This window comes from Zosterops lateralis (assembly GCF_965231275.1).
Source record: "Zosterops lateralis genome assembly, chromosome: 1".
Lineage (NCBI taxonomy): Eukaryota > Metazoa > Chordata > Aves > Passeriformes > Zosteropidae > Zosterops > Zosterops lateralis.
Window position 1 is genome coordinate 149,822,072 of NC_139762.1, and position 25,401 is coordinate 149,847,472.

A 25,401-nucleotide genomic window follows, 5' to 3' on the forward strand; every position below is an offset into this window, starting at 1 on the left:
CTGCCACCACATTTGTGAGTGTCCTCAAACCCCATCCCTCATTAGGCCACACCCCCTTATTAGACCACACCCTCTGAGTGACAAGACCACGCCCCTTTCCCCTCCTCCCCCAGACCTTCAGCCTTGTCCTGGCCTTCATCTTCGCCTTCGACGTCTTTGTCACCTTCAGGACACGGGTGGCACCGGGACAGGGTGAGGGACATGGGGACACTCTGAGGTGGGGACACCTGGGACACCTTTGGGGACACCCTGGGATGGGGGCACCTGGGACACCTTTAAGTGGGACTGGGGACACCTGGGATACCCTTGGGTGGGGATACCTGAACACCTGGGACACCTGTGGGTGGAGACATCAGGGACACCTTTGGATGAGGTTGAGGGACACCTGAGTCACCCATAGGTGGGGTTAGGGGACACCTGGGGCACTCTGGGGTGGGGACACCTGGGACACCTTTGGGTTGTGTTGGAGGACCCCTGAGTCACCGGTGGGTGAGGTTTGGGGGCACCCTTGGGTGGGGACACCTGGGACACCTTTGGGTGTCACAGTGACCACCCGCCTCCTCCTCCTACACCATCTCCATCCCTTTCTCCTCCAGACGCCGACACTGAGAGCAGCTGATGTCCACCACCCCCCCTCACTGTCCCCTGGTGTCCCCTTGGTGTCCTCTTGGTGTCTCCTGGTGTCCCTTGGGCCACCAGGTCCCATCCCCAGCACCCAAATTAAACCTTCTCCTACAGCTGGTGCTCCTCAAGGTCGTGTTTTTGGGGTGTGGTGGCCCAGAGGACATTTTGTCCCTCCCGTGGGGGAGTTAAGGGTGGTGGGGTCACCTCGTCTTGGACGAGGGGTGGGGACAGGTGGCACGGTGGGGTTGGGTGTCACGCATGGTGGTGGGTCCATCATCATCATCATCGCCATCGTCATCATCGTCACCATCGTCATGGCTTCATCATGGTGGTAGGTCCATCATCATCATTGTCATCATTGTCATCATCATCATGGGTCCATTGTGGTGGTGCTGGGTCCATCATGGTGGTGGGTCCATCATCATCATCATCATCATCATCATCATCATCATCATCATCATCATCATCATCATCATATGTCCTGGTGACGTCACATCATGGTGGTCTCATCATCATCATCATGGATCAGAGGTGGTGACTCCATCATGGTAGTAGCTCTATCATCATCATCATCATCATCATGGGTCCATTGTGGTGGTGCTGGGTCCATCATGGTGGTCCATCATCGTCATGATGGGTCAGAGGTGGTGGGTCGCTCACGGTGGTGGTTCCATCACCATCATCATCATCACCATGGGTCTTTAGTAGTGGGTCCATGATGGTGGCTCCATCATGGTAGTGGGTCCATTGTCATCATCATCATCGTCATGGGTCTACTGTGGTGGTGATGGCTCCATCATGGTGGTTGTTCCATCATCATCATCACCCCCATCATCATCATCATGGGTCTATTGTGGTGGTGATGGGTCCATGAGCATCATCATGGGTCCATCATGGTGGTGGGTCCATCATCATCATCATCCTCATCATTGCAGGTTTCATAGTGGGTCCATCATGGTAGTGGCTCCATCATGGTGATGGTTCCATCATCATCATCATCGTGGGTCCATGATGGTGGTGATTGGTCAGTCATTGTCATGGTGGGTCCTTCATTATGGTGGGTCACTCATGGTGATGGTGGGTCACTCATGGCAGTGATGGGTCAGTCATCATGGTGGGGGTGGGTCTGGTGCATCACTCCTAGGGACGGGTCACTCCTCATCGTGCAGCTTCTGCAGTGGGGTGGCACAGAAGACAGGAAGTCCAGGGTGGGGTTGTGGGGCTGCTCTGGGGGGAGGTGACAGGAGGTGACAATGGGGTCCCACCTTGGCGCCAATGTCGCGGCTCTTGGCCCGCAGTTTGTTGACCTGGGACTCGGCGATGTCGGCGCGTTCCTCAGCCTCATCCAGCTCGTGCTGCACCTTCCGGAACTTGGCCAGGTTGGTGTTGGCCTGTTCCTCCTGGTGGGATGGGGGGAGGTTGGTGGGGTGGTCCCCAGGGAGGTGGGGATGTCCTCATGTCACCCCTGCAGCTGAGGTGGCTTTAGACATCTGTCTGTCATTCCTGTCCGTCCATAGGTCCATCCATCCATGGGTTCATCCATCATCCATCCATCCATCCATCCATCCATCCATCCATCCATCCATCCATCCATCCATTTATTTGAGGATTCACCTGTCCATGCATTCCTCCATCAATCCATTTGAGGACTTCATCCATGGACTCCTCCATCCATTGATCCATCCACCCATGGATCCATCTCTCCATCCGTCCCAGGATCACTCCATCCATCCATGGATCCATCCCTTCATCCAACCCACCCCACCATCCATCCATGGAACCATCTCTCTATCCATCCATGGATCCATCTCCCCATCCCACCATCTCTCTCCCTGTTGACCCACCGCCTCCTCCGCCTGTCTCTTGTAGGCCTTGACTTTCATCTGCAGCTTGTCCACCAGGTCCTGCAGCCGCAGCAGGTTCTTCTTGTCCTCCTCCGTCTGCGGGGACAGGGACAGCCATGGACACCGGCCACCCAAATGGCCACCCAGATGTCCTCCTACACCTCCATGTCCCCTTCAGGTACCTCCTACACATCCATGTGCCCCTGACCACTCCCATGGTCTCACCTCCATGGTTTCACCTGGATGTCCTCACTTGGATGTTCTCACCTGGATGATGTCCTCACCTGGTAACTGAGCTCCTTGACCCATCCCCATGGTGTCACCTCCATGGTCCCACCTGGATGTCCTCACCTGGCTGATGTCCTCACCTGGTAGGTGAGCTCCTTGACACGGCGCTCAGCCTTGCGCAGCCCCTTGACGCTGTCGGCGTTGCGCTTCTGCTCGTTCTCCAGCTCGTTCTCCAGGTCCTTGACGCGCCCCTCCAGCTTCTGCAGCTGCTTCTTTCCCCCCTTGAGGGCCAACTGCTCAGCCTCGTCCAGCCTCAGCTGCAGGTCCTTGATGGTCTGCTCCATGTTCTTCTTCATCCTCTCCAGGTGGGCACTGGTGTCCTGCTCCTTCTTCAGCTCCTCGGCCATCATGGCTGCCTGCGGAGACAAAGGGAGTGTCCATGGGATGTTCTCCGTGGTGGCCATTAGGAATGTTCTCCACGGTGGCCATCAGGAATGTCCTCTGTGGTGGCCATCATGGATGAGGATAAACATGGAGTGTCCATGGAATGTCATCTGTGGTGGACATTAGGAATGTTCTCCATAGTGGCCATCATGGCCGCCTGGGGACAAGATGGAGACCATAGAACATCCACCCTGGTGGCCCTGATGCTTACGTCAGTGATGGCCTTCTTGGCCTTCTCCTCGGCATTGCGACACTCCTGGACGGCCTCTTCCACCTCGCTCTGCAGCTGGGAAATGTCACCTTCCATCTTCTTCTTCTGGTTGATCAGGCTGGTGTTCTGGTGGGGACAGAACAGGACATCAGGTGGTGGCCCTGAGGGTCCCTCAGGTCCTTCAAGGTCTTGAGGACTTCTCCACGTGTAGGGTCAAGGATCTTCTTGGGGTTTTGGTGATGAAAAGTGGAAGGGAACTCAATGTTCCTTGGATCAACTCAACATTCCTTGGACTAACCCAATCTTCCCCAGATCATCCCAACCTTCCATGGACCATCCCAACCTTCCATGGACCATCCCAACCTTCTCCAGACCAACTCAACCATCCTTGGATCAACCCAACCTTCCATGGACCAACCCAACCTTCTCCAGATCAACTCAACCATCCTTGGATCAACCCAACCTTCCATGGACCAACCCAACCTTCTCCAGATCAACTCAACCATCCTTGGACCTTCCATGGACCAACCCAACCCTTCTTAGGCCATTTTTACCAACTCAACCATCCTTAGACCTTCTTTAGGCCAACCAAATAATCTTTGGACCTTCCCAACCCATATTAGACCACTTTGGACCAACCAAAGCATCCTTGTACCTTCCATGGACCGACCCAACCTTTTCCAGATGAATCAAATCATCCTTGGACTTCCATGGACCAACCCAACCTCTTCCAGACCTTCATGAGAAGGTTTTGCTGCTCAAGTCCTCACCACCCTTGAAGCCCCCAACCAATCCAAGATGTTTCTCCTGAGCTGGCCCATCACTGGATGGAGGTGACCTCCTCTCGTGGTGGTCAAGGTGAGGAGGTCTCACCTGGGAGTGGAGGAGCTGGACCCTCTCACTGGCCTCGATGAGCTCCTGCTCGGCCAATTTTCGGCCCTTCTCCGTCTGTTCCACCACGGCTCGGAGCTCCTCCAGCTCGGACATCAGGAGGAGGTTCCTGCGTTCCACCACGGCCACGTTCTCCTTCAGGTCTTCCCCGAGGCGCGTGGCATCGTCCAGCTGGAGCTGGGTATCCTGAAGGGGTGGGAAGAGGTGGTGGGTCCATCATCATCATCATTATCACCATCATTGCCATTGTGGTGGTGGTGGATCCACCAGGCCATGGGTGGTTACACCATCATCATCATCATCATCATCGTCAGTCCAACATGGTAGTGATGGGTCCACCAGGCTGTGAGGTGGGTCCATCATCACCATCATCATCATTGTGGGTCCATTGTGATAGTGATGGGTCCACCAGGCCATGGGGTGGTGGGAACACATGGTGGGTCCACCTGGATGTGGGTGGTTCCATCATCACCATCATCATCATCATTGTGGGTCCATTGTGGTGGTGATGGGTCCATGAGGTCCATGGGGTAGTCCCATGGGTCCACCTGACCATGGAGTGGTGGGTCCACCTGGTCATGGCTGGTAGATCTATCATCGTCATCATCATCATCATGTGGATCCATTGGGGTGGTGATGGGTCCACCTGACCACAGGGTGGAGGGAAGGGAGAGGAAAGTCCATCGAGCCACCCCAGTTGGGTGGTGGGACTTCCTACACACCAAGATCTCCATGGACAGGAGCCTTCAGGACCTCCATGTCCCCATGGGACCTTCAGAACCTCCTGTGGGAGGTCCTGTGGGACCTTCAGGACGTCCACACCTCATGGACAGCAGCACCTCCATGTCCCCATAGGACCTTCAGGTACCTCCTACATCTCCATGGGACCTTCAGGACCCCAGTGTCCCCATGGGACATTCAGGTACCTCCTTCACCTCCATGTCCCCACAGGACCTTCTACACCTCCACATCCCTGTAGGACCTTCAGAACCACCATGTCCCTATGGGACCTTCAGGACCTCAGTGTCCCCATGGGACCTTCAGGCACCTCCTTCACCTCCATGTCCCTGTCCACAGGGACCTTCAGCACCTCCATGTCCCCATGGACAGGAACCTTCAGGACCTCAATGTCCCCATGGGACCTTCTACACTTCCATATCCCTGTAGGACCTTCAGAACCTCCATGTCCCAATAGAACCTTCAGGACCTCAATGTCCTCATGGGATCTTCACCTCCATGTCCCCATGGACAGGGACCTTCAGGACCTCAATGTCCCCGTGGGGCCTTCAGGACCTCCACATCCCTGTAGGACCTCCAACACCTCCACCCCTCCTGGCCAGTTACCTTCAGGCAACCCTGCAGGACCTTGAGCTGCTTCTGGGCCTCATTGGCGCCACGGTTGGCGTGGCCCAGCTGGATCTCCAGCTCGTTGAGGTCGCCCTCCATCTTCTTCTTCAGCCTGAGGGCCTCGTTGCGGCTGCGGCTCTCGGCATCCAGAGAGGTCTGCAGGGACTCCACCACCCTCAAGTGGTTCCTCTTCACCTGCTCCATCTCCTCGTCCTTCTCGCCCAACTTCCGCTCCAGCTCGGCCTTCACCTGCTGCAGCTCCAGCTGGGACCTCAGGATCTTCCCTTCCTCGTGCTCCAATGAGGCCTGGTGGGGTGGAGAAGATCTTGAGGACCTCATGGAGGATGGGTGTCCCACCATGAGAAGGTCAGGATGAGGTTGGTCCCACCTCAGCCTCCTCCAGGGCAGCTTGGAGCTCCATCTTCTCGGTGTCCAGCTGCTTGCGGACCTTCTCCAGTTCGTGGATGGATTTGTTGCCGGCGGCCAATTGCTCGGTGAGGTCTGATATCTCCTCTGCCAGGGTGTACATCTTGGAGGTTGGACCAGCCCAACCATCCATGGACCAGTCCAACCTTCCTTGGACCAACCCAAGCTTCTCCAACCTTCTCCAGACTAACCCAATCTTCTCCAGACCAACCCAACCTTCTCCAGACCAATCCAACCTTCTCCAGACCAATCCAACCTTCTCCAGACCAACTCAACTATCCTTGGACCTTCCATGGACCATCCCAACCTTCCTTGGACAAACTCAACCTTCTCCAGACCATCCCAACCTTCTCCTGAACATCCCAACCTTCCACGGACCATCTCAACCTTCCATGGACCAACCTAAACTTCTCCAGACCAACCCAACCTTCCATGAACCTTCTCCAACCTTCCTTGAACCATCCCAACCTTCCTTGGACCTTTTCTAGACCATCCCAACCTTTTCCAGACCTTCTCCAGACCAACCCCACCTTCAAAGGACCATCCCAACATTCTCCCGACCAACCCCAGCTTCTGTGGACTATCTAACCTTCTTCAGACCATCCCAACCTTCCTTGGACCTTCTTCATGCCATGCCAACCTTCTCCAGACCTTCAGGAGAAGGTGCCCCCATTGTGTCCCCATGGGACCACCCATGATGGTGAGGAGGACCTTGCTGGCATCACCTTGGAGGTTCTTGTTCTCCCTCTTGAAGGTCTCCAGGTGCTCCAGAGTCTCCTCGTAGACGTTCCTCAGCTTGAAGAGGTCAGTGCTGAGGGCTCGGGCCTCCTTCTGCGCTGCCTCCAGCTCTGTCTGCGACTCCTCGAACTTTTGCTTCCACTCAGCCACCACCTGAGGACAACCCGCTGTCACCTCCATGGTCACCATGGTGCCACCACCACCCAGGTGTCCCATCTGTCCTCACCTTGTCAAAGTTCTTCTGCTTCTTGTCCAGGGCAGCGGCGGCAGCGTTGGACCTCTCAACGTCGGCCATGAGGTCCTCAATGTCACTCTGCAGGCGGTGCTTGGTCTTCTCCAGTGAGGAGCATTTCGCGTTGGAAGCCTCCACAGCCTCCTCGGCCTCTTGGAGACGCTGGGCCAACTTCTTCCTGTCACAGGGGACACCTGAGGTCAGGTAGACCACCCAAAACTTCTCCAGAACCTTCTCCAGAACCTTCTCCGGGACCTTCTACCAAAGTGGACCTCTACCCTGACCTCCCAGAACCTCCCACCATGAGATGTTCACCACTCACTTGGCCTCCTCCAGCTCCTCGGTGCGTTGGATGGCGTCGGTCTCGTACTTGGTCCTCCACTGGGCCACCTCAGAGTTGGCCTTGGAGAGGACGCGCTGGAGCTCGGCCTTGGCCTCGCCCTCCTCGTCCAGCTGCTCACGCAGGAGGTCCCCGTCATGCCGCGCTGACTGCAGCGCATGCGCCAGCGCGTTCTTGGCCTGGACAGGAGGAGAAGGTCACCAGTGAGGTCCAAGGGCAGGTGGAGAGGTCTTGGTGAAGATCATGAGGTGGTGTTGGTCACCAGAAACTGATCACGTCTTCTGTAGGCCAACCAAACTTCTCCAGATCAACCCAACTGTCCTTGGACCACTTTTGGCCAACCCAACCTTCTCCAGATCAATCAACCATCCTTGGACCTTCTCCAGATCAACCCAACCTCTCCCAGATCCACCCAACCATTCTTGGACATTCCATGGACCAACTCAACCTTCTCCAGACCAACCCAACCTTCTGTGGACCAATCCAACTATCCTTGGACCTTCCATGGACCAACCCAACCTTTCATGGACCATCCCAAGCTTGTCCAGATCAACCCAACCATCCTTGGACCTTCTCCAGACCAACTCAACCATTCTTGGACCACTTTGGACCAACCCCGGACCTTCTACATTGGAACCTTCTGTAGATGGAACCCACCTTAGATGACCTCACCCAACCCCACCAATGACCACAAAACGTTTGAAGGACACCTGGAACCTTCTCCAAGACCTCACCCTAGATGACCCCAGGACATCTGGACCTTCTGTAGATGGAACCCACCTTAGATGGCTCCACCCAACCCCACCGATGACCATGAAAGGTTTGAAGGACACCTGCACCTTCTCTGGGACCTTCTGTAGGTGACCTCATCCAACCCCACCAATGACCACAAATGGTTGAAGGACACCTGGACCTTCTGTAGATCCCAACCCACCTTAGATGGCTCCACCCAACCTCACCAATGACCACGAATGGTTGAAGGACACCTTGGACCTTCTCCAGAACCTTTTCTAGGACCTCACCCAACCCCACCAATAACCACAAAGGTTGGAGACCCACCTGGACCTTCTGTAGATTCAAGCCCACCTTAGATGGCTCCACCCAACCCCACCAATGACCACGAAAGATTGAAGGACACCCGGACCTTCTCCAGAACTTCACCTTCATCTCCTCCTCCAGTTGTCTCTTGAGGTCCTCCAGCTGTTGGGTGTAGGAGACCTTCCCACGGGTCAGTTGGGACACCAGGGCTTCCTTCTCCTCCAGCTGCCGCGACAATTCTCCTGCAAGGGAGGAAATTTTGGGTAAAAAAAATGTGTATTTTTGGCTCATTTTGTACAAATTTCATCGATTCAGGTGGGGGGTGGGGCTGGGTGGGACAACTCGCGGTCATCTCAGGGTCATGTCCCACCATTCTCCGTCTGCAGCTTGGCTCGGTGGGTGTTGGCATCGTTGAGGACTCGTTGGGTCTCCTCCAGCTTGGCCAAGTTCTCGGCAGCCTGGTCCTCCATGGAGCGCGAGAGCTTCTCCATGGTCACCTGCAGGGACATGTGGGGTTGGAGAAGACACGGACCAATGTGGAGGTGGCCATGGAGGTGCTGGTTCTTCTCCAGGAACTACCGTGGAGGTTGGAGATGGTTGGGTTGATCTGGAGAAGGTTTGGAGACCACCTGGTGTGGTGGAAGGTGGGTCCTGGTGGGATCCATCCAACCCATCCAACCCAACTCAACCCAACTCAATTTCTTGGAGACTCTTCAGGTCACTCCAAGGTTCTTCAACCCAATTCAACCCAACTCAACTCAACTCAAACTCTTGGATGCTCTTCAGCTCAACTGAACTCAGGTCACCTCAGCTACATGGAGACTCTTCAGCTCAACCCAAGGTTCTTCAACCCAACTGAAGCCAACAAGGTTGAAGGTTCTTCAACCAAACTCAACAAGGTGGATGCTCAACCCAACCCAGCCAACTGAAGGTTCTCCAACCCAACTCAACTCAACCCAACCTGGTCCAGCAGAAGTTGTCCCTGCCCATGTGTTGATGGAACCGGATGGGCCAACGCTCCATCCCATAATTCCCTGCTGTCCACCTTGACCCTTCTCCTACCTTGGACTTGATCAGCTGCTCCACGTTGGCGCTGAGGTCATCCAGCTCCAGCTTGAGCTCGCTCTTCTCCTTCTCCAGCTTTTGCTTGACCCTCTGGAGGTTGTCCAGCTGCTCGGCTAGCTCGGCCACGCTGTCGGCGTGTTTCTTCCTCAGCGCTGCCGCTGTGGCCTCATGCTGCAGTGTGGCCTCCTCTAGGTCCCGCCGGAGCTTCTGGAACTCGGCCTCGCGCTTCTTGTTGAGCTCCAGCTGGGCCGAGGTGGCACCTCCGGCTTCTTCCAAGCGTTCGCTGAGCTCCTCCAGCTCGCGGGAAAGGTCCGAGCGTTGTTTCTCCACCTTGGCCCGGCCGGTGCGTTCGGCCTCCAGTTCCTCCTCCAGTTCCTCGATGCGCGCCTGGTGGGGCAAGAGGGTGGTGGGGTCTACTCAAGTCTTCTACTCCACTCAAGCAAAGATTTGGAGACTTGAACCCAACTGAACTTAACTAGCTGGAGACCAGTCAGGTCAACCCAACATGGTGGAGACTCAACCCAAACCTACCCAAACCAACCCAACCAGCTGGAGACCATCCAAGTCAACCTAACCAACTGGAGACTATTTAAGTAAACCCAACCAACTGAAGACCCAACCCAACCAGTTGGAGACTCAACCCAAGCCAACCATCTGGAGACCATTCTAGTCAACCCAACCAGTTGGAGACTCAACCCAACCATATGGAGACTATTCTAGTCAACCCAACCAGTTGGAGACTCAACCCAACTAGATGGAAACCATTCAAGTCAACCAAATTTGGTGGAGGCCCAACCCAACTCAACCAGATGGAGACCATTCAGGTGAACCCAAACTGGTGGAAAATCAACCCAACCCAACCACCTAGAAGTTCTCCAGTCCAATCCAACCAGACCCAGACCCAAATTCCCCTCCCACCCCACACCTGCAGCTCCTTCAGCTTCTTCTGGAGCTGCAGCGCCAGTGCCTGTTCATCCTCAATCCTGCTGTTCTGCTGGTGGATCTCAAACTCTTTCCTGCAGAAGAAGACAAGTCAGATGAGGCCTCAGCTCTGACCTTCACCTGGACCTCACCGGGTAGGTGGATCCACCCTCACTTCTTGAGCTTCTCCTCCAGCTGCTGCTTGTCGTTCTCCAGGTCCATGATGTTCTCCTGGGTCAGCTTCAGGTCACCTTCCAGTTTCCTCTTGGCGCGTTCCAGGTCCATCCGGATCTTCTTCTCCTGCTCCAGAGAACCTTCGAGCTGTGGGACACAAAAAAGAGGAGAAACCTCAAGTTTTGATCATTTTTTACCCCCCCCTGCAAGAAGTCCCTCCTGGAAGTTCTCCATGCTCACATCGTCCACTTGTTGTTCCAGCTTGACTTTGCTCTTGGTCAAGGTGTTGACTTTGTCCTCCTCAGCCTGAAGGTCATCCAGGGTCTGCTGGTGGGATTCCTGCAGAGCTTTCTTCTCCTTGGTTACCTTGGCAATGGTCTCGTCCAGCCCGGCCATCTCCTCGGTCAGGTTCTTGACCTGTTGGAGAAGTGTCCAGGGTGGGGTAGAGGTGGAGGTGGTTGATGGTCACCTCAGTCAATGAGGTTTTGAAGAAGGAGAAGACAAAGGAGTTTGGGTTTTCTCGATGAGGACAACCCAACTGATGTTGGAGGTTCTCAACTTGCCTTGGGTGAACCCAAGCGGGATGATCCCACTCAGCCTTGGGTGTCCTGAACTCAAACCAATGCCTCATGTCTTCTTCTCAACCCACCTCAACCAGCCTTGGTCTTCCCAACCCAACCCAACTCAACCCAACTCAACCCAACCCAATGCATTTTATGTCTCACCAACCCAAACCAACCAAACTTGGTCTTCTCAACCCAACCCAACCCAACTCAACCCAACCCACCTCACCTAACCCAACTCAAAACAACCCAAACATCTTTGGTCTCCTCAACCCAACTCAAGCCCACCAGGTTGAGCAGACTCAGGTCCCCTCACCTTGTTCTCAGTGGCGTGCTTCTCCTTCTCCACCTTGGCCAGGGTCAGCTCCAGGTCGTCGATGTCCTTCTTGAGCTCGGAGCACTCGTCCTCCAGCTTCCTCTTCTTGGCCGTCAGCTCGGCATTCATCTCCTCCTCGTCCTCCAGCCTCTCAGTCATCTCCTTCACCTTGGCCTCCAGCTGGATCTTGGTCTTGATCAGTTGGTCGCAGCGTTCCTCGGCGTCGTTCAGGTTGTCCTGCTCCTGTTGAAGGGACATCAAACCAATCAGTGTTGTCCCAATAGGTGGTGGAGATGGTGGTGACCACTGTGATGTTGGTTTTTGGGGTGATGAGGACTCACAGCCTGCACTTGGAGCTGGAGGTCATTCTTCTCCTGCAGCATGGACACCATCTTCTCCTCCAGCTCTTTGCGCCGTGACTCCGACTTCTCCAGGGCGTCCTTCAGCCGCCCGTACTCCTCCTTCATGTTCTGCTCCAGGAGAACCCCGAAAAGGTCAAAGATCTTCATCCCATGCCCAATCAGGAGACCCCCGAGAAGGTCAAAGATCTTCATCCAACACCCCACCACGAGACCATTGATGGTCCCACCTTGCCCCACCTGCATCTCTTTCTCGGTCTCAGCGCTCTTCAGCAGAGGTTTGATCTTGAAGTAGAGCTTCATCCATGGCCAGTTCTTCACGCCCATGAAGGCCCGGAGGTTCCACTGGATCACCAGCAGTGCGTCCCTGCCATCATGATGATGATGAGGATGAAGTGTCCACCAGGTGAGGAGAAAACCTCCCAGCACCCCATGGTCTCACCGGCGCTCGACGATCTTCTTGAACTCGAGGCGCATCAGCTGTCCTCGGGCACGGGCCTGGATGCGGGTGATGATGCGGGACAGGCGCTCATCGCGCATCTCCTCCAGTTGGCCAAGGAGCCCTGCCTTGAAGAAGACCTGGGGGAGAAGGGTGGTGGGACCACGAGGTTGGTGTCCACCTGAGGTGGGACCATGAGGTCTCCAGAACCTGGTGGGATCGTGAGTGGGGTGGACAGATGGACACGATGATCATGGGGATCACAAGGTCGGCGTCCACCTTGGGTGATGGAACCATGAGGTTGAACCCAGTGGGATCATGAGCAGAAGGACAGATGGACGTGGAGATAGACAGATGAACATGGGGATGGACAAATGGATGTGATGACTATGGGGACCATGAGTCAGTGTCCACCTTGGGTGGTGGGACCACAAGATCTCAAGAACCCAACGGGATTGAACCAGTTGTGGTGGGTGGAAGGGATGGGGTACACAGATGGACATGGGGATGGACAACTGGATACAGTGACCGGTGGGACCACAGGAGACCACATGACCTAACCTTGGTGTGCCCAAACTTGTACTGGTTGTGGTCAATGTCAATGGAGCCCAGGAGCTTCTCGGCACCTTTACGGCTGTCGATGAACTGACCCTCAGGGATGGCGGCCGGGTTCAGGATTCGGTACCTGGTGACCGCCGAGGAGAAGATTCTGAGGTCAGCCCAGCTGGGGTTGTCCCCTCCCTGTCCCCAGAGCTCCTCGGTGTCCTCACCGCTGCCGGAAGTCACCATAGAGGATTCGGTTGGGGAAGCCCTTGCGGCAGATGCGGATTCCCTCCAGGACACCGTTGCAGCGGAGTTGGTGCATGACCAGGGCGTTGTCCATCACACCTGGAAAAGGACACAGGTCAGGGGTCAATGACTCAATGGGTGAGGTCTTCTCAACACAACTCAAACCTCTTTGGTTGTCCCAACTCAACCCAACTCAGCCCAACCCAACCCAACTCAACTCAACCCAACTCAATCCAACCCAACCAATTCAACTCAACCAAACCCAACCCAACTCTACCCAACTCAACCTCCCATCCCCACTCTTATCTCACCCGGCTCCTTCCGCTCGTTTGGCACTAGGCACCGGACGAAATGTGGGTGGGTGGTCTTGAGATTGGCCATCAGCTTGTTGAGGTTCTCCTAAGGAGGACAGGAGAAGGTGACCAATAAGAGAGCAGGGGAGGGACTGGAGGGAGTTCTGGGACCAGAGGAGGTCCAGGGCATGGCCCTCACCCGGTGCAAGGCCGAGACAGTCTGAAAGGAAGAACCTTTTTTCTTGGCTCCTTTTCCCTTGCCACTATCACCGCCTGAGGAGGAGAATGGTGGGATGACGTGACAACCAGGACAACCCAACTCAACGTGACCCAACTCAACTCAACACAACTCAACCAAACCCAACCCAACCCAACTCAACTCAGCCCAACACAACCAAACTCAAGCCAATCCAACCAACCCAACTCAACCCAACCCAATCAGTTTTAGGTCTCACCAACCCAGCTCAACCCAACTCAACCCAACCCAACCCAACCATTCTTGGTCTTCTCAACCCAACCCAACTCTACCCAACCCAACTCATCTGGTTGTCTTCTCCACCACCCACCCGAATCGGCACCAGCATAGTTGGAGAAGAGATGGGCCAAGAGTTTGAGGGCAGATTTCTGGTAGAGCCCCACCACGGTCTCGTTGAGGGGGTCTTTGTTTTTCTCCAGCCAGCCCAGGATGTTGTAGTCCACGGTGCCAGCATAGTGGGTGAGTGAGAAATGCGCCTCGGCCTTGCCCTTGACGTTCCTCGGTTTGCCGAAATTGGCTGACTTGCCCAGGTGGTTGTCGTAGAGTTTGGACTTGAAGGTCATGTCTGAGGCTTTGGGGAACATACACTCCTCTTCCAGGATGGACATGATGCCCATGGGCTGCAGGCAAGGAGGATATCGTTGGATGAGGAGGACACTCAACCCAACTCAACCCAACTCAACTCAACTCAATGCAACCCAACCCAACCCAAGCCCTGGTGGTGGCACCTTCTCGATGAGGTCAATGCAGGCCTGCAGGTCCATGCCAAAGTCAATGAACTCCCATTCGATTCCCTCCTTCTTGTACTCCTCCTGCTCCAGCACGAACATGTGGTGGTTGAAGAACTGCTGCAGCTTCTCGTTGGTGAAGTTGATGCAGAGCTGCTCAAAGCTGTTGAACTGAGAGAGGAGGTCATGGGGTCAACTCAACACCCAATGCGGTCAACTGAGGTCATGGGGTCATCTGAGGTCATTGGGTCAACTCAACACCCAGTGGAGTCAACTGAGTCCATGTGGTCAATTGAAAACCTAGTGGGGTCAACTGAGGTCATGGGGTCAATTCAACACCCGTTGGAGTCAACTCCACACCTAACGGGATCAACTCAACAATCAACGGGGTCAACAGAATGTCCAATGAGATCATCGGGGTCAACCTGAGCCCCAAAGGTTTTAAAATGACCCCCAGTGGGGTCAAGAAGGTCAGCTCAACACCCAAGAGGGCCAATAGAGTCAACGGGGTCAACTCAGCACCCAACAGGGTTAACTGAATCCATGGGATCAACTGAGTCCCAATGGGGTCAAGAGGGTCACTCAAAGGTGTCAACACCCAACAGGACTAATGAGATCAACGCAACACTCAATGCCACCGACCCAAAGATCCAAATTCCCACCCGAGGCCACCGCGAAGCCACAGGAGATGCTCTCAATCCCGCAACTTGAGCCTCACATCAAAGATCTCAAAGCCGGCGATGTCAAGGACACCAATGAAGTACTGCCGCGGCTGCTTGGTGTCCAGTGAGTTGTTGATCCTCACCACCATCCAGTTGAACATCTTCTCATAGACGGCCTTGGCCAAGGCGCCAATGGAGTAGTAGACCTGCTGGACGCTCTGGCCTTTGGTGACAAACTCGTTGCCCACCTTGACGCGCGGGTGGCACAAGCCCTTGAGGAGGTCGGCGGAGTTGAGGCCCATCAGGTAGGCAGATTTGTCGGCATCTATAAGGTGGGAGGAGGTGTGGTCAGGTGTGACCTCACCTGGTGAACCTCTCCTTGACCTGTCCCTGACCTCACCCACCTTCGGTGCCGTCGGGTTCTGCCTGCTCCTCGCGTTGTTTCTGTTTGAATTTCATGTTGCCAAAGTGCATGATGGCACCCGTGAGCTTGTACACGCCCGATTTCTCCTCTGAGGTGAAGCCCAGAACATCGAAGGCGCTCTGGGAAAGGTTAGTGGGGTCAGGTGATGGTGTGGCTTCTGGTGGTCATCACCTGGGGTGGTCACCACCTGAGGGCACCTCTCACTGTCCTGCCCACTGGTTGGCCCAGCTGGCCAATGGGAGTTTGAAGGATACATCCATGGACTCATTGCTTCTCCATCCATCTACTGCAGAACTTCATCCATCCAACCATGGACTCATCCATCCATGGACTTCTCCATCCATCCATCCATCCATCCATCCATCCATCCATCCATCCATCCATCCATCCATTTCAGAACTTCATCCATCCATCCATGGACTCATCCATCCCTCCAACCATCATCCATCTATCCATGCATTTCAGAAATTCATCTATCCAACCATGGACTTCTCCATCCCTCCAATGGTCCCACCCCTCTGTCCACCCCATCCCCTCTCACATCGGTGGCCATCAGCTCCTCGGCGTCATCAATGGAGGCCACGGTCACCTCTCCTTGGGACACGTAACCGTAGTCGTAGGGGTTGGAGGTCACCAGCAGCATCTCTGGGGTGGGACGGAGACACCACAGAACGTTCTCCAAACCACCTCAAATTTGGGGTGGGGATTGGGAAGGTGGAGACACCACTGAAGGTTCTCCAAAACCACCCCAAATTTCAGGTGGAGATGGGGAAGGTGGAGACCCCACTGAAGGTTCTCCAACTGACCCCAGATTTGGAGTGGGGATGGGGAAGGAGAAGACCCCGAGGTCATGGTGGTGGCCAAAACTCACCCAGGAGTTCCGGTTTCTTGTTGGAGAGGATCTGGTAGAAGATGTGGTAGTTCCTCTCAGCCTTGAGCTGGAAGATGACTCGCGACTTCTCCAGGAGGTCTGGGAAGGGTGGACACGGGAAAAGGTGGGGTTAGGAGAGGGGTGGACAGATGGTCAACTGATGGACAACTTGATCAGGGATGGTCATGTGGTGGGATGGAGATGGATGGACAGATGGACAACTAAGGGATCCATCAACCAGGGATGGAAAGACGGACAATGAATACTCTGGACAGATGGACACACAGACAGGAGGATGATGATGATGATGATGATGATGATGAAGACTCTGGACACACTGCCAGGGGTCACTCCAGACACACAGACAGGGGGATGATGATGATGATGGTGATGCCAGACACAAGGACACATGGACAATGGTCAGTCTGGACACACGGACAGATGGACAGAGGGACAATGATGATGACGATGAAGGCTCTGGACACACGGACACACGGACAGGCGGATGATGATGATGATGATGATGAAGGCTCCAGACACACAGCTGGAGGTGTGGGTCACTCCGGACACATTGACAGGAGGATGATGATGATGCCAGACAGACGGACAGATGGCTAATGAAGGCTCTGAACATACAGACACATTGCCAGGGGTCACTCTGGACACATAGGCTGGGGGATGATGATGACGATGACGATGAAGGCTCCGGACACACAGACAGGAGGATGATGATGATGATGAAGGCTCTGGACACACGCACAAGGGTCAGTTCGGACACACAGAGAGGGGGATGATGATGATGCCAGACACACGGACACATGTGCAGTGGTCAGTCTGGACAGATGGACAAAGGGACAATGATGATGATGATGAAGGCTCCGGACACATGGACACATGGACAGGGGGATGATGATGACGATGACAATGACAGCTCCAGACACACAGACAGGAGGATGATGATGATGATGAAGGCTTTGGACACACAGACAAGAGGATGATGATGATGATGATAATTATGATGATGAAGGCTCTGGACACACAGACAGGGGTCATTTTGGACATGTGGACACACAGACAGGAGGAGGAGGAGGAGGATGATGAAGGCTCTGGACACACAGAAGTCAGTTCGGACACACGGACAGGAGGAGGAGGATGAAGGCTTCGGACACACAGACAGGGGGATGATGATGACGATGGTGCTGGACACATGGGCAGGGGTCACTCTGGACACACAGACAGGATGATAATAATGATGATGATGATGGTGATGAAGGCTCCGGACACACAGACAGTAGTCAGTTTGGACACATGGCAAGGGATCACTCACAGGTCTCGATATCGGCCGACGCCAATTTCCCAGTGGCCCCGAAATGGATTCGGATGAATTTCCCCTAAAGGCAATGGGGGGACACCTGTGGGTCCTTTCCACACAAAGAGCCTGACCCATAGATCCCTGTGCCCCATAGATCCTGCCCCATAGATTGCTGTGCCCCATAGATCCTGACCCATAGATCATGTCCCATAAGTGCTGCCCCATAGATCTTGCCCCATAGGTCCTGCCCCATAGGTCCCATCCCCTTTAGTGCGATGATTTTTAGGTCCAACCTATAGATCCAACCCTATAGACCCAGCCCTATAGACTCCATCCCACAGATATTCTCACAGACACTGGCCCTACCCCATAGACTCCACCCCACAGATGTGCCCCATAGACATTGTCCCCCCCCCTAGACTCTGCCCCAAAGACTCTGCCCCACAGACCCTATAGACCCTGCCCAACAGATCCAGCCCCACAGGCCCTAACCTGTACACCCCACCCTAGAGACTCCATCCCATTGGCCACACCCCACAGACACCAACCCTGCCCCATAGACTTCACCTCATAGATGTGCCCCATAGACCCTGCCCCATAGATTCTGCCCCATAGCCCCACACCAAAACCCCAGCCCTGGATACCCTACCCCACAGACCCTATAGACTCTGCCCCACAGACCCCACCCCACAGATCCTATAGACTCTGCCCCACAGACACTGGTGCCACCCCACAGACCTCACCCTGTAGATGTTCTCGCAGACATTGGCTCCACCCCATAGACTCCACCCCATGGATGTGCCCCCCAATCCCACAGCTCCGCCCCACAACCCATCCCCATAGCCCTGCCCCACAGGCCCCGCCCCACAGACCCCATAAATCCCGTCCCACTCCCCGCCCCACTCACGAATCGTGACGAGTTGTCATTGCGCACAGTCTTGGCGTTCCCAAAAGCCTCCAGGGCAGGGTTGGCCTGGATGATTTGATCCTCCAGGGTGCCCTGGGGGGGAACCAAGTGACACCCATGGGTGAGGCCACATCCAACGGACCCCTCCCACCAGTGGGTGTGGCCCTGACCACGCCTACCTTGCTGCTATTGGCCGCCTCCTTCTTGCGCTCGCCGATGGCGGCAATGCTGGCGAAGTATTGGATGACGCGTTTGGTGTTGACGGTTTTGCCGGCCCCCGATTCACCCCTGGTCACCCAGAGGTCATCCAGAGGTCACCACAGAGGTCCCCCAGGGGGTCACCGCAGAGGTCACCCAGGGGTCACTTGTGGGAAGAGTTTGGGGGATTTTGGAGGACTCACGTGATGAGGATGGATTGGTTCTCACGGTCTGTGGGAGGGAAAGATGGGTCAGGGTGAGGGAGATTTTGGGGGGCGTCACCTCCCAAATCCCAAAAATTTTGGCGTTCTCCACCACAGGTGATGAAGATTTTAGGGTTCTTCACCAAAGATTACGAAAATTTTGGGATTCTTCTCCAGAGGTGATGAAGATTTGGGGGTTCTCCACCAAAGGTGAGAGAGATTTTGGGGTTCTCCACCTCCCCAAATCCCAAAAACTTTGGGGTTCTCCACTTCCCCCACTGATGAAATTTTTGGAGTTCCTCACCAAGGATGATGGAGATTTTGGGGTTCTCCACCCTCCCAGATGAAAATTTTGGGGTTCATTATCAAATCTAAGGGAGATTCTGGGGTTCTTCACCAAAGGTGATGAAAATTTTGGGCTTCCCCACTTTCCCAAATCCCAAAAGATTTTGAGGTTCTTCACAGATGACAAAAATTTGGGGGTTCTCCACCATCCACCCCCCAAAATGATGCAAATTTTGGGTTTTTCTACCTCCAAAATCCCCCAAATTTTGGGGTTCCTCACCAAAGATGCCAAAAATTTTGGAGTTCTCCACCTTCCAACCCCCCCCAAATTTTCGGCTTTTTTCACCAAAGATCCCCAAATTTTTTGGGTTCTTCACCAAATTTGTTGCAAATTTTGAGGTTCCCCACTATAGGTGATGAAAATTTTGGGGTTCTCTACCAAAGACGAAACTTCTGGGTTCCTCACCCTCCCAAATCCCAAAAGTTTTTGGAGTTTTTCACCAAAGACAAAAATTTGGGTGTTTTTCACCTTCCTCAAACCCCAAAAGTTTTGAGATTTTTTTCATTCCCCGGGGTTTTTTGGGGTGCCCAAGCCATTTTTTTGGGGTGCCCTCACCGGTGAGCATGTACTGGTAGGCGTTGTCAGAGATGGAGAAGATGTGGGGCGGGACCTCGTTGCGTTTCTTGCCCCTATAGGCTGCCACCACTTGGGGGTCGTACACCGGGAGCCACTTGTAGGGGTTGACAGTGACACAGAACAGCCCTGAGTAGGTCTGGGGGGAAAAAATTTGGGGGTCTGGGGGTCAAGGATTCGAAATTTTGGGGTCTTGAGGGTTCAAGGATTGGATATTTTGGGGTTTCGGGGTCTTGAGGGTCCAAGGATTGGATATTTTGGGTTTTTGGAGGTTCAGAATTGGAATTTTTGGGGGTTTTGGGGGTTTTAGGGTTTCAATGATTGGATATTTTGGGGTTTGGGGGGGTTCAGGATTGGATATTTTTGTGGTCTGGAGGGCAAAATTTGGGGGTCAGGGTGGTCCCCAGAGAAAGGGTTGGGAATTTTGGGGTCTGGGGGTTTCAGGGATTGGAAATTTTGGGGTTTGAAGGGCTTCAAGGGGTCAAAAAATTGAAAATTTTGCGGCCTGGGGGCTCAAAGAATTGGATATTTTGGGGTTTGGGGGATTCAGAATTGGGTATTTTGGGGTCTGGGGGGTCCAATTTTGGGGTTTGGGGGTTCAAAGGTTGGAAATTTGGGGGTTTTTGGGGTCTTGGGGGTCCAAGGATTGGATATTTTGGGGTCTGAAAGGTTCAGGATTGGATATTTTGGGGTCTGGGGGACTCAAGAATTGGAAATTTTAGGGTTTTGGGGATTCAAGGTTTGGAAATTTTGGAGGCTGGGGGTTCAAGTTTGGAAATTTTTGGGGGGGTCTCATCTCCATTTTTTAAGGTCCCGACCCCATTTTTGGGGTCCCACATGTATTTTTGGGTTCCCACGCCCATTTTTTCAGTTCCCACCCCCATTTTTGAGGTTGCCCCGCCCATTTTTTGAGGTCCCACCCTCATTTTCGGTTCCCCACATGTATTTTTTGGGTTCCCACTTCCATTTTTTGAGGTCTTGCCCCCATTTTTTCACTTTCACTCCCATTTTTGATGTTGCCCCGCCCATTTTTGGGGGTCCCACCCCCATTTTCAGGTACCCCACCCCTATTTTTGGGGCTCCTAGCCCCATATTTTCTGTTCCACCCCCATTTTTAATGTTGCCCTGCACATTTTTTGATGTCCCACCCCCATTTATTGAGGTCCCACCCCCATTTTTAAGGTCTCACTTCCATTTTTGGGGGTCCCACACATATTTTTGGGTTCCCATATCCATTTTTTAGGATCCCACCCCCATTTTTGCAGTTGCCCTGCCCATTTTTTGTGGTCCCGCCTCCATTTTTTGAGCTCCTGCCCCCATTTTTTCCACTTCCATCCCCATTTTTGAGGTTGCCCCACCTATTTTTTTGGGTCTCACCCCCATTTTCAGTGTCCCACAAGTACTTTTGGGTTCCCACCTCCATTTTTTGAAATCCCGCTCCCATTTTTTTGCTTCCACCCCCATTTATTGAGGTTCCAAGCTCCATTTTTTTGTTTCCCACACCCATTTTTCATGGTCCTACTCTCCATTTTTGAGGTTGCCCCGCCCATTTTTAGTGGTCCCGACCCCAGTTTTGGGGTCCTATGGCCATTTTTTGAGGTCCCATCCCCATTTTTTTAAGGTCCTGACCCTATTTTTCACTTCCATCCCCATTTTTTGATGTCCTGCCCCTATTTTTTCACTTTCACTCCCATTTCCTCAGCTCCCACACGCATTTTTGGAGGTCCTCTCCCCATTTTTGGAGTCCTCTCCCCATTTTTGGGCTCTCACGTAGATCATCCAGGCAGCGTAGCGCTCCTTGAGGTTGAAGAGTACGGCAGGCTCATGGAGGAAGGTCAGCATGGCCATGTCCTCGATCTTGTCGAATTTCGGGGGGTTCTGCTGGTGGACGTCGCCCTCCTTGACTGTCACCGTCTGTGGAGGGGTCACCCGGTCCAGGTTGGTCTCCATGGTGATGTCCCATCCAATGTCCCCTGTGACCCCTGTGACTTTTGTGTGACTCCAAGGTCCCCATGACCCCAAGGTCTCTATGTCCCCCTGTGACCCCTGTGTGACCCCATGACCCCAAGATCCCCAAGCCCCCCATGTCCCCAATGACCCCATGACCCCTGTGATGTCACCACTCCCATCTCAGTCTCCATGGTGACATCCCACCCAATGTCCCCTGTGACCGCTGCATGACCCCAAGGTCTCCATGTCCCTCTGTGACCCCTGAGTGACCCCATGACCCCAGGGTCCCCAAGCCCCCCATGTCCCCATTGACCCCATGACCCCCATGATGTCACCTCTCCCATCTCGGTCTCCAGAGTGATGTCCCACCCAATGTCCCCCATGACCCCAAGCCCTCTGTGACTCCATGACCCCAAGCCCGCCATGTCCCCAGTCACTCTGTGACCATCATGATGTCACCTCTCCCATCTTGGTCTCCATGGTGACATCCCACCCTATGTCCCCCATGACCCCAAGCCCCCCATGTCCCCAATGACCCCATGACCCCCGTGATGTCACCTCTCCCATCTCGGTCTCCACAGTGACGTTCCCGCCCTGCCTCTCCACCACCCGTCCCTTGACAAACTCGTGTCCCGGGTGGGGGACGAAGCACTCGGCACGGGGGTCGAAGGGTCGTGTGGTGGCCGCCAGCCGCTCGCGCTCGCCTGGCCGCAGGAATGGTGCTGCTGGGCCCAGGGCTGCCAGCACTGCATCCGCCATCGCTGCTGAGGGGACAGGGACACATGGAGGGGACGGGGAGGGACCACCGGGCCACCAAGAGAGTGGCTGTAGGCATTGGTGGCATGGACGGGTCACCAGTCATTGATGTCATCAATGGGTCACCAGTCATCAATGGCAGCAATGGGCCACCATGGTCACAGACTGGCCACCATGGTCACAGATTGGTCACCACGGTCATGGATTGGTCACTAAGGTTACCAGTCATTGATGTCATCAATGCGTCAGCAATCATCAATGAGTCACCAGTCATTGATGCCATCAATGGGTCACCAATCATAGATGTTATCAATGGGTCATCAGTGTCATCAATGGGTCACCAGTCATTGATGGGTCACCAGTCATCGATGTCATCAATGGGTCACCAATCATTGATGTCATCAATGGGTCACCAATCATTGATGGGTCACCAGTCATCAATGACATCACTGGGCTACCAGTCATGATGATGGGTCATCAATGGGTCATTATGGTCATCGATGGCATCAATGGGTCATCAATGGGTCACCTTTCATTGATGGCATCAATGGGTCACCAATCATCGATGATCAATTGGTCATTGATAGGTCACTATGGTCATTGAGGTCATTGGTGGGCCACCAGTAATCAATAGCGTCAATCGGCCACCAAGGTCATGGATTAGCCACCAAGGTCATCCATGGGGTCCCATGGTTACTCCTGACCCCAGAGTGACCCCCCCTGCCCCATGGGGACATTGTCACCATTGTCACCTGTGGGGGGACAGGGACAGACCCCACCCACCCCCTGCCCCACAGCAGTGCCCCTCTCACCTGGGGTCTGTGGATCAGTTGGGTCAGGTGGAGAAAATCTGGGGGGGACATGAGGGGTGAGAGGCTGCCCCCCATAGATGTGTGTGCCCCACAGATTCTGTATGTGCCCCACAGCGACCCCCACACACCCCATAGACCCTCCTGTACCCCATAGATCCCTGTGTGCCTCATAAACCCCATGTGACCCACAACCCACCCTGTGCCCCATAGAAACCTCATTGCACCCCGTAGACCCCCATCCATCCCATAGGCCTCCCTGTGCCCCACAGAGACCACCATGAACCCCATAGAGCCCTGTGTGACCCACAACCTGCCCCATGCCCCACAGACCCCCATGTGCTCCATAGACCCCTGTGAGTGCCCCATAGATCCCTGCACCCCACAGCGACCTCCATGCACCTCATAGACTTCTGTGTGACCCATAGAGACCCCCGTGCACCCCACAGAACCTCATAGATCCCTGTGTGCCCCATGGAGACCTCACACGCACCCCATAGACCTCTGTGTGCCACAGAGACTCCCCTGTGTGCCCCACAACCTGCCCTGTGTCCCACAGAAACCCGATAGGCACCCCATAGATCCCTATGCACCCCATAGATCCCCATCACTCCACAACCCACCCTGTGCCCCACAGAGACCCCCACGCACCCCACAGACCCACATGTGACCCATAACCTGCCCTCTGTCCCATAGAGACAACACAGGCACCCCATAGAGCCCTGTGTGTCCCACAGATCCCATGTCTGCCCCATAAACCTACATGTGACCCACAATCTGCCCTGTCCCATAGAGACCCCCATGCACCCCATAGATCTCTGCGTGCCCCATAGATCCCCATATGTGACCCACAACCTTCCCTTGTACCCAATAGACCCCCGTGCGCCCCAGACAGACCCCCATAAACCCTGTGCACCCCAGAGAGACCCCCATGTGCCCCATAGATCTCTGTGCACCTCATAGACTCCCCTGTGCCCCATAGAGACCCGTGCACCCCACAGCCCCCATACACCCCACAGATACCCCCATTTGCCCCATAGATCCTCATCACCCCATAGAGACCTCCGTGCCTCACAGAGATCCCTACACACCCCATAGACCCCCATACACGCCATAGATCCCTGTGTGTCCCATAGACCACCCTGTGCCCCATAGATCCCCATAGACTCCCGTGTGACCCACAGAGAACCCCACAGACCCCCGTACACCCCATAGACTCCTGTGTGACCCACAACCTGCCCTGTGCCCCATGGAGAGCCCCACAGACCCCCTGTGACCCCCAACCAGCCCCGTGCCCAATAAAGACACCCATAGACCCCCGTACACCCCATAGATTGCCCATGCACCCCATAGACCCATGTGCCCCATAGAGACTCCATAGTTACCCCATAGTTCCCTGTGCCCCACAGACCCACCCTGTGCCCCATAGATCCCTGTGCCCCATAGTGACCCCCACCCGCCCCACAGCCGCCCTCCTTCCTGCCCCACACGCCCCTCTTACCCTCTGACTCTGCCCCACAGCAGCACTTTGAGCAGCGCCCCGGCCCCACAAGTTTTATAGGGCTCGGCGTGGGGCGGAGCTGTGGGGCGGAGCTGTAGGGGCGGAGCTATGGGGCGGGGCGGCCCCATACTTCTCTTCCCCCCCCCCCATGGGGTTTTTGTGGGGTTTGAGCCCCCCCCCCCCCCCGGCCCCACAGCGTGAGGTGTGGGGCAGAGGGAGCCCTGGGGGGGCTGTGGGGTGTCGTTTGGGGGGGATTCTTTGGGGTAGAGTTTCTATGGGGCAGTTTCTATGGAGCAGAGCCGGGGGAGTCCCATTTAGGGGATTCTACGGGGCAGGAGTGTCCCTTATTTAGGGGATTCTATGGGCCTGAGGATTCATTTTTAGGGAACTCTATGGGGCAGTGGCGCCCTTTATTTAGGGGCTTCTGTGGGGCAGGGATCCCTTATTTAAGGAATTCTATGGGGCAGAGGATCCCTTTTTAAAATTCTATGGGGCAGAGATGAGAATTCTTTTTTAGGGGATCCTATGGCGCAGGAGATCTCTTATTTCGAGGATTCTATGGGGCATGGGGTCCCTTTTTAGGGGATTCTATGGGGCAGAGACGGTAATTCCCTTTTAGGGTA

At 54.7% G+C, this 25,401-nt stretch overlaps 1 protein-coding gene across 1 annotated transcript; it reads right to left on the reverse strand.

Annotated features, from left to right (window-relative positions):
* Positions 1-1,775: 1,775 nt before the first annotated feature.
* On the reverse strand, positions 1,776-22,471 carry LOC310909756 (myosin-6-like; the record flags this gene model as incomplete). The annotated part of the gene is made up of 38 exons (XM_083861896.1): positions 1,776-1,796; positions 1,890-2,024; positions 2,469-2,564; positions 2,837-3,112; positions 3,352-3,477; positions 4,225-4,428; positions 5,587-5,895; positions 5,978-6,102; positions 6,741-6,906; positions 6,980-7,163; positions 7,308-7,504; positions 8,487-8,605; positions 8,734-8,860; positions 9,426-9,815; positions 10,354-10,444; positions 10,525-10,670; positions 10,764-10,940; positions 11,403-11,645; positions 11,744-11,872; positions 12,002-12,128; positions 12,204-12,340; positions 12,762-12,885; positions 12,971-13,088; positions 13,301-13,388; positions 13,482-13,555; positions 13,849-14,158; positions 14,267-14,437; positions 14,985-15,253; positions 15,333-15,471; positions 15,894-15,997; positions 16,224-16,322; positions 17,551-17,614; positions 18,443-18,535; positions 18,622-18,730; positions 18,844-18,871; positions 19,745-19,901; positions 21,533-21,676; positions 22,271-22,471. 38 exons carry the CDS (start codon positions 22,469-22,471, stop codon positions 1,776-1,778), a joined length of 5,817 nt encoding a protein of 1,938 aa, XP_083718022.1.
* Between the last annotated feature and the right edge of the window lie 2,930 nt (positions 22,472-25,401).